Below are 10,174 nucleotides of genomic sequence, written 5' to 3' on the forward strand. Positions count from 1 at the left end.
CTCTAACAAATATTTATTATAATAGTTTCACAAAAACCAAATATTCTGTAAATGGAATGTAAACATGATTGTACTTATAACAATTTAAAAAAACAGTAATCTCATCAACAATTGTCATGAAAGCTTTTATCTTACTTAATGGAACTAACTAATTATTGAGTGCATGTTATGATGAAACAAATTAAAAAGATTATACTTCTTTATATTTTGTTTTATAATGTAGCTTGTAAGTAAAATTGAGAATGGAAATGAGGAATGTGTCAAAGAGACAACAACCCGACCATAGAGCAGATAACAACCAAAGGCCACCAAGCTTGTTAAATATGGAATTTAATTGGCTTATATATAGTTGAGTGCAATTGTTACATGTACGTGCTTTAAGCTTTATACAGCAATAAAAGTGTAAAAATCAGACCTTTGGTATTTAACCTGGCAGTGGTTATTCATATTACAATGGACATCATTTAAAGTACTTTGATTAAAACTTTATAATGTTTAAAAATCCACTAAAATCTACTTTCTAACAAAAAATGTTAAAACAGCTATGTAAACTTCATGCATATTCATTTCAACTTTTATTCATGTGTTTGCAAAAATTTATGAAGGCACATTATCAATGATACCAAAGGTATGCAAGCATCATGAATGCTAAGAACCATTTTAATCATTAAAATTCACTAAACATGCATTTTAATCTTTTATTTGAATTGTAAAGGGCAGTTATATTCGTCTTTAGATTTCATCTACAAATCATAATTCTAATGTTACAAAGTAGTGTTTTGATATTGTGTGAAAAGAGCAATCTTAGCATGAAATTAATTTCTTTCAAATACTACAGTTTATAAACGAAAAATATAAAATTCAGACCTCAGATGGTATCGGTTAATCTTTCAGGTCTCATTTGGTTTTATAGAAACTTTCTATGATTTAAATCTTTGGTTGTCTACCTTTTGTCTCAACAAAAATTGGTTAAATTGTTCTTCAAGGAAAGTAAAGATTTATGACTTTATTTTGAAATAAAGAAACAACTTTTGGGTTGAGAGTACAATTTTCAATAGCAAGTGCTACAACCAATATTTGTCATAATTGTGAAAATAATTTTGACAATTTTTTAGCATAGTTAACAAATTGGTATAAATATAGAAAGACGGCAGCAGATTACTCTTTTTCACATGCATTTTTTTCAATTTTGGCAGACAACATCCTTAAGTATCCGCCCAAAAATGGAATACTTACAAAAATTTGAACAGAAAACCCTAACCAGAATACAAAACATATGACTAGTTGACACAACACATATATAATGACAAGTTACTGTTATTTGGCAATCTATATTTTATTCATTCCCTATTCCACAGACACCAGTTCTGTTGTGTTGTCCTTTGTTACCAACTTGATCAGACTACCATTGTCTGGTCTACCACCAGGTGCTAACCACTTGTCAAACAATCTAAAAAATAACCAAACTAAATGTTAGAAACAAACACATTATAAATACCAGGATGGAAATTTTGTACTTGCGCCAGATGCACATTCTGCCTACAACTTAATGCTTCTTGATGCTTCTTTTTGTAGTCATTAATTCATTTAGCTTTTCTGGTCAACTAGTCAATGATCATAAATGTCCTGCATCTGTTGTTTCGATGGCTTATAACTTCTATGTCGATAGCTTACTCTAAATGTAATGCAGTTTTTACATTTTCCATCTATTTTCATAACATTACCTGTCCTCATGTTGCTAGGTACATTTTAACATTGCTAAGGCAACAGAATAAATTCAATCTACATGTATGATCCAGCACATTAATCCAAATTAAAAGTAAGTATATCTAATGTGTTTGCAGGAGCTTCAAATCCCACTAACACCAGGTTTTCCCATTTGTTAATTGTCAAATTTTGTGATCTTCAAACACACAAAACAAAAATCTTTTTTTTTTCTCTCTGAAAAACCACCCTCTTAAATTTCTAGATGAATCAACAAATAAACAATTCAATGTGAACCTTAGTTACTTACTCTGCAACAAATTCCAGTTTGGTCCAAGTACCAAAATCTGCCTCTGACATAAACTTTCTATTCATGGGAGTATCTAAAGTTACACTAAATAAAAGAGAAAAAAAAAGATGTACATTACAATACAAATTATCAAAATCCAACAATTGATTTCCACCTGTCTGGAAAAAATAAAATACCGGTAGGGCTCATTGAAAAGGTTTACCAGTTATGATCTTAAATAGTTTGCTTATTTAAAGACTTTCTTATGCTTGCAAATCTCACAAGATTATTTAGTTACTATTAATCATTTAAAGATACATTTACTTGCCACAGTAAGAAATATCGACACATTGTAATAAAAACTATGTTATTAACTACACACAAGTGCTATTCTGTAGCTGGAATAATCAAAGCATTTAAAATTTGGTACTTTTTGCTTCTCTAAAACATGACTTTTACATGTAAAACAAAGACTAGTTGTTTTCGTAAATTATATCTCCTGGTATGATAGGTCGTTTTGAACTGTTTTCTTGTGAGCTAGTAAGTTTTTGTCAGTCTAGTACTAAACCAGAGAAAGTTCATATGCATGTAATATACATGTATGTAACTTATAATAATCTCCCATCAATCGTTCTGTGATTATACCAAAAATAAATTAAACTGAATGACTAAATTATCTTACGGTAGAATGGCAAGAGCACTTGAATCTTTAGGAAGACCACTATTTTTCCCTGCTAAACTCTTTATCAACTGATGAATTGCAGCCTTTGCCATACCATATCCCATCATACCTGACAAAAAAAAAATCAACATTTCAGAACTGCATGTATGTGATTTTTTTAATGGAATTATTTAGATCATTAGATTTCTTTGAAAATTTCTCCATAGCCACATTTTTAATGGAAAATAGGCCTGTGGATTAAAATGTTTATAGTAAAGACTGTCAATCTAGAAAATTGCCATTTTCTTTTTTTGCAATTTCAGGAAGTACTGCATGTAAGTATGCTATCAAAATTCAAAATGTAATTTTTTTGTGAGACACCAATCTTATTGCATTTTTTATGAAAACAAAAACAGTGCAAAAAATTTTCAAATGAAACCAAAACAAAAATATATTTAGACCATTCTGTCAAAAATCATTTCAACTGACCTCATGGTATAAAATACAGCACTCATTTTTTCAAAACCACTTTGCACTTATGCTTTCTTTACAGTCATGACAGTTAAAGATTAAATCATAAATTAAGCAATTGCTTTGTCTACAGTTACAGATAAATCAAATTACTAAAACATCATCAGTGTTACCAGTCTTATAATTCCAGTAAAATGTAAATCTGTATATTGTTTTCAATCTATGTTGTGTTTAAAAGAAGTTTGACAATGTTTATGAGATACCTGGAGTGCCACTAACAGCAGGGGCTGCACCAGGAAGAACAAGTAGTCCTCCATCTTTTAAATATTTGGAAGCAACAGCAGCAGAAATAGCAGACGTCCATACACTCTGTTTCCACATCATGTCAGCATTCTTTATAAATTCTGGAAGTCAAATACAATATTAGTTATTTGTTACAGATAAATGTACAATATGCAACAACCCCTCCTAATCAATCAGGGGACTTACTGAAATAAGTGATTTTTAAATCACTTATTTGAGTAGAAAATTTGAAGTTTTGTCTCAAATTGTGATTTTGTAGTTTTACCAAAATTTCAAACACATAGGTTTAAATAATATCTTTTCATTAGTAAAATTGAAAAGAAATGTATTTTTTGCTTAGACTTTTAAGTAGCAATGTTTATGCTTTTGATGCTATCATTTAGCTGCAAATTCTATTTTAGTTGAAAAAAAGCTGTAATAATGGCTTTACATAATGAACTGATACTTTCTTACCAGATTTTTCCCAGCAGTGGGAGTATTTTTCCTGTAAAGTTCAAGGTTTCATCTTTCAGATTATGTAATAAAATTCTACTGTTGGCGATAAAACTTTAACTGTTCGGGGGTTATTAAAATAATGATACTTAAAGAAGTGATTTTTTGGAAAGAAATTGAGGTATGATACTTAAACAAGTGATTTTTATGTCATTGACTCATTATCCTAGATTCAGTACAAGGTCATCACCTGAAATGACCTGGTCATCCTAGACAACACAGATGTTGGTTCTGATAAGTTTAGAAACATAATTAGTCCCTGGATCATTAGTATTCTATATTTAAAGCTACAGTAAAACTGAATCACTTCTTCTAGTGATTATTTTGTACTACTTACTTTAACTTAAATAGGTAATTATTAAAGAAAGACAACTCTTAATTCCAATCGTTATGGAACTAATGTTACTTGAATCAGTGATTTAGAAAATCACTCATTTAAGTAAGTCCCCTGACTGCTAATGGAAAAACAAAAAAGGACAAATAGGAAAAAGGCTATGCCTTACAATTTACTCAAAAGTCAAAATTCAGTTTATTTTGATGAAAATCAATGAGGTTCATGTATATCAAGGACAACAATAAATTACCTTTGCTCTGGGTATATATTTCATGTAAAAAAGAATGAAAAAAATTGGACTTGTGGATTTTTGCATTTCTCGATATAAATGCAAAGTAAAGTTAGGATATATTCAAGATGCCTTTTATGCAAATGTTTCACCTTTTGCTGCAGCATTTCCACCTGCCCAGCCTCCTGCTACACACAAAACAGCATCTAACTTATCACTTCCGACAATACCATCAACAGCTTTAACAACTTCATCTTCCTGTTGAGTCCATGAGTCACATGGTTTAACTATAACATTGGCATCAGCCTGTTCATTTGGCATCAAATCAATGGATCCAACCCACTACAAATAAAGAAAATGTATAATCCTATGTTATAATACCTTGCTTAACAACATACAGCAGATAACAAACACTCTTCTTTTGTTTATTTTTTTTTTTTTTGGGGGGGGGGAAGAGTGGTCTCCCCCTATAACTGGTGTGTTGGCTGGTGTGTAACATTCACATATTTTACATGTTACAAAACTTACCATGAAACATGTGAAAAGAGAACTTTTAGATTTGAAATAAGCAAAAATTACTTTCCTTGACAATATAAATCTGGTTTACACCAATGCATAGAACCCATATAAAAGTATCAGTAAACAGAAGAAAAAAATCTAAAATAAACATATTTCTCCTGTTTTATAATAGAGCTTGAACACAAGAATTAGGGAGTAAGTACATCAAAAGCAGGTCATGATCATTTTGCAAGCAACGAAAATAACTTGCTTAAAATCATAATTTTATAGTAGCTTAAAATCATAATTTTAATTTTATAGTTAGATTAATCAGTGTCTTCATGATCACAGTTCCATAATGACTGCAGTGCTGATCATCAGTATTAAAAAAATTAATTCGTGAAATAACTCGTGCAATATAGCATTATATTTTTTCAACTGCTTGCTCAACATGGAAAGGATGTTCACTAAAACCATTTTTTTCACAGAAATGCAATTTATGTTATCAAAATACATCAATTATGCTATTTAGTTCATGTTGATGATGATTTTCATTTACAAAACCTTCTTTTAGACCTATTACTATTATGATTCCACCTCAAGGGCAAAAGTATAGGACTCAGGGGCAAAAGTGCCCATCTTTCAGAGCAACAACTAACGTATATGTAACAATCAGTTCAGAGCAGTTGCTGGTTTCAATGTCATTTATCAACTTCTGATTTTTGTTTCAGTTGAATTTAGGAATTGCTGATCATGATGCACTCTTTTTAGTCTAACTTAAAGGACTAATTTAATTTTGATTTTTAGAACAAGTTACAGATGACATCAATATTTTTGACTCTTACTGAAAAATCGTAAGCATTGCAGCATTGGCAAGGTACACGACAATAATGTGAAAGTTGTATCTGAATGTGAGGTACAAGGAGCCAAGTAAAATAAACTGACTAACATATGGCATGCAGGTACATGTATCCCCTATCATACCTTATTGAAAAAAACTATGCAGGAAGATTCAAGACCTAAAAAAACATATTTCAGACAAAATATACATTATAAATATAAAGGCAGCTGACAGACTACTTTCTTGTGAACTATACACTTTGATTTGCGAATTGTTTCAACAGACCCAGATTCAATATTTTTTCAAGAAGCCGGACAAGTGTCCTCATCGTAAATTCGCCTTATATTCGGTCAACATAACATAGCTGCAATATCTTACATAGTTTTTAGCCTTGAAATGGCTAACACAAACTGATCCTAGGGCTCCTTTACCACCATATACTAATATTTTACCAGCAAGTGCCATGATTTCCTACTTTCACTTTCTTAGAAAATGTATTAACTCCCTTTAACAAAAGTCTCTAAAATGTGAACTACGCCCCGTGCTCATCCTATAAAATTCGCCAGACTGGGATTTCATAAAATACCTTTTTGATCATGGGAACAAACTAGTAATAAATGCTTGCGGAAAAGAAACAATTGTATGAAATTGAGGTAAACATAATGTTATTTCTACCTGTACACTGCCCCTCCACATATTTAGCAAGTTTAGCTTGAACTTCCTTTCTCTGAATTCCCTAGCCTATTTTTGCTTGACAAAGTTTATTTGCTTTTTTCACGGGGGTTTGTATTTTTCTCATCTGTTAAAAAAAATCCAATCAGGCCATTGTATGATCTTATATCATAAAGTTTGGTTTATGTATTGCATGGCTCCGTCAAAAACTCAGAGCATTTACAAAGATCACCTCAAAGTTCAACATGTTGAATAACAAATAGGTTAGAATGTCACTTTTTAAAACTTGTAATAATTGAGTGTTTGCTCTTAAGTAAATATAGAGAAATATATTTACTTTGACTTTAAAAAACTGCAATACGCCGATTTAAAAAAAAATTATAATGCGTAAAATAGTTTTGGGATCACAATAGAGATAAATGAGACTGAAATTTTAGCGATATTTACTCTAAAATTCTTTAATTTTACTTTACAATTTTCCGGCAGCTATACCAAGCTTGTTGTTTCAAAAGATAAATAGAAAAAAGTAAAATAAAAAAAATACTGAACTACGAGGAATATTCAAAACGGAAAGTCCCTAGGCTAATCAAATGGTAAAATTTAAATCACCAACACATCAAACGAACGGATAATTAACAACTGTCATATTCGTAACGTGGTACAGACATTTTCTTATATAGAAAATATATATTTCTATTATATTTATTAACAAAAGTAGATGCTCTCAATGATTAAAATTCTTGATATAATGCATCTCTTCCCGGTATTTCACATTTTGACATCGCCTCCTAAAAAAAATATTTTACGTGAGCAAAGTTCGTATACCTCACCTCCAACGTAACTGTATTCGTCATATGATTATCATATGCCCGCCAAACAAAAATTATAAAAAAAAACCCCAATGAAAGCTCACACGATGGAAAATGCTCAATGTGTTGTCGTGTATATGGTAAATAGGCTAGAAATAACCGAATATCAATATGGACAATAACAACAGTCAATGAAAGAACATGACAGCGCATTCACACGTGTATCTATCGATCACACAGTAAGATAACTCTGTCAAGAAGGGAAAAAAAAGAAAGAAAAAAAAAACGATTTTAAAAACAAGATGCATGCTTTCTTTAAAATAGAAAAAAAAAAAAAAACGGATGCCGTCCCAGAACCTAAAACACTACATATTTGAACGGTTACCAGTTTGCCGTGTAGTTTGATGCTTAAATATTTTAATCATTTCAGTAGAGATGTATTTACATCGATAATTGGTAGTTTATAGACAGGGTAACAGTGAGAGATGACCAAAACTAAGTAAACATATGTACCCTTTTCGGACTATAAAGGTCAAATTAAAAAGTGGCCGGACTACGAATTCATATTATTGACGTGCACGTCAATATATACCAGTGATGTTTTGTAAAGCTTATTTTGACAAATAGGACCACATTGACTGCTTGACAGTGAACCTTTATTTCTTTATTACGCTTTTATAAATGTATGAAACCAAAACAAAAACATTTTCTAATGAATTATTTTGTTGAATTCGTGGCTATATTTTCCTTCTTCTTCTTTCGTTAATCAGCAACGGAAAATATACCATCACGCTGATGCTGTGTCATCAAGTGCAGGTGCTGTACAAGTTGTGATCAACCAAATCGGGAAAAAAAAATAACTAGATACAAGTTTAAAATTGTGGTTGGTGCAGGATAAAAAAAAGGATGATCTTTACCAGGGGCGGATGCAGGAATTTTCGAAAGGGGGGGGGTGCTAACCCAGGGCAAAGGGGGGGTGCAGGGGGGGTGCAAAACATATGTCCCGATACAAATGCATTGATCGGCAAAAATAAAGGGGGGTGCGCACCCCCGGAACCCCCCCCCCCCCTGGATCCGCCACTGTTTACAGCATCACTGTGTCTCTGGTCTCAGGATGGAAGTGTGACCAGAGGTTTTCCTTAAAAGTGTCCGAGTCAATGTCAGTTGCGATGTTTCCTGGTAGATGATTCCAGTCTCGGATTGTTTTCGGGTCCTTTAAAAGCTAAATGATTTTTAGCAAACTCCAAATGTTTTACAAAATGTAAAATGCACAATAAAAGTGAGGCAACAATTAAGATAACAAGTTGATAAAAAAAAATACTAAGTTGTTATAGTTCGTTCAGTCTTATGTTGTACTGTTACACCACTGTCCTAGGTTAGGGGGAGGGTTTGTATCCCGCTAACATGTTTAACTCGCCACATTCTGTATGTAAGTGCCTGCCCCAAGTTAAGAGCTTGTTATTCAGTTGTTGTCGTTTGTTGATGTGTTACATATTTGTTTTTCGTTCATTTTTTTAACATAAATTAGGCCGTAAATTTTCTCGTTTGAATTGTTTTACATTTGTCATTTCGAGGGCTTTTATAGCTGAATGTGTGGTATGGGCTGTGCTCATTGTTGAAGGCCGTACGGTGACCGATAGCTGTTAATTTCTGTGTTATTTGGTCTCACATATCACATTCTTCTTCATATTATGTTTTATTAACCCCACCGCATGTTTGCGCCTGTCCCAAGTCAGGAGCGTCTATCTGGCCTTTACTAATTGTTTGTGTTGTATTTTTTTTTAAATTTTAGTTCAGTTATATGTTTTAGAGTTGAGTATGACGTCCATTTCCTCTGAACTAGTACACATTTTTATTAAAGGGTCAACTGGGTCCACCTCCGGTGCGGGATTTTCTCGCTGTGTTGAATACCCATTGGTGGCCTTGAAGGCTTCAGCTGTTATCTGCTCTATATAGTCGGTTTGTTTTCTCTTTGACATGTTCCCCGGGCCATTTCCATTCTCAATTTTATTCTTGAGTTATAGGCATACAAAATAGCTGTGAACTAGTGATAATAATGATGAAGAACGGCAATATAAAGGCGCTGGTCCTCAAGTTAAATTGCTTTGTATGATTGTGTGTTTTGCTGAGCATATACTGATTTTGTGTCATGGATGGATACCCCATATACCTGGGTTTTTCCCTTTTTAAGTGTTCTCTCAAAGGCGTCTGTTCCCAGCTCAAAGAACAACCAGAAATATACATCGTTGGCTACTGAGATATTAATAAAATAATAATTTCAGAACAGCTCTTCATTTGCGCAATGAATAACAGGTATTTGATTAGTTATAAAAAGATTTCGATTGAGTTTTTGTAAAGAAAATACCCGAATAAGTTTTAACAGAGAGAGCAAAGGCATGTTTCTATCTTATTCATATGGACACATATGGATAGTCGACTTTTCCCGCATGGTATGATATAATTAGGACTGAAACAAGTGCCTGTGACCAGGGACTTTCTATACTAACAGAATAGAAAGTCCCTGCTGTGATTGAGACTGAGTTGGGTAGAAATTCACCTGCACTGAATATCGAACCTCTAATTATACCATTTATTATTTATTTCTTTGTATTACAACTTTCAAAGTAAAAGACAAACGTAGTAGAAATCTACATAAACTAAAGTGAAACAGGTGTTTTATAACGTCCGTTGCTGTTTTAGTTATATGTTATTTATTTTGCAATTTTTGTTGAACTGTACTGTGAATAATTCTGAAAAAAATCTTTTAATGTTATTTAAATATATAGAGCACGATTAAACAATATTTTGTTATTCATCAATGGTGTGAAATTTAAAAAAAAAATCTTTTAGAAAACTCTCGTATTTCTAAAT

At 32.2% G+C, this 10,174-nt stretch overlaps 1 protein-coding gene across 1 annotated transcript; it reads right to left on the reverse strand.

Annotated features, from left to right (window-relative positions):
* LOC139520643 (dihydropteridine reductase-like) lies at positions 1-6,356 on the reverse strand. Its single transcript, XM_071313468.1, has 6 exons — positions 6,201-6,356; positions 4,636-4,825; positions 3,389-3,529; positions 2,676-2,784; positions 2,015-2,098; positions 1-1,450 (listed from the first exon to the last, which is right to left on the reverse strand). The coding sequence occupies exons 1-6, from the start codon at positions 6,285-6,287 to the stop codon at positions 1,348-1,350; spliced, it is 714 nt and encodes a 237-aa protein (XP_071169569.1). The 5' UTR covers positions 6,288-6,356; the 3' UTR covers positions 1-1,347.
* Between the last annotated feature and the right edge of the window lie 3,818 nt (positions 6,357-10,174).

The sequence above is a fragment of the Mytilus edulis genome, chromosome 4, assembly GCF_963676685.1.
Source record: "Mytilus edulis chromosome 4, xbMytEdul2.2, whole genome shotgun sequence".
NCBI classification, from domain to species: domain Eukaryota; kingdom Metazoa; phylum Mollusca; class Bivalvia; order Mytilida; family Mytilidae; genus Mytilus; species Mytilus edulis.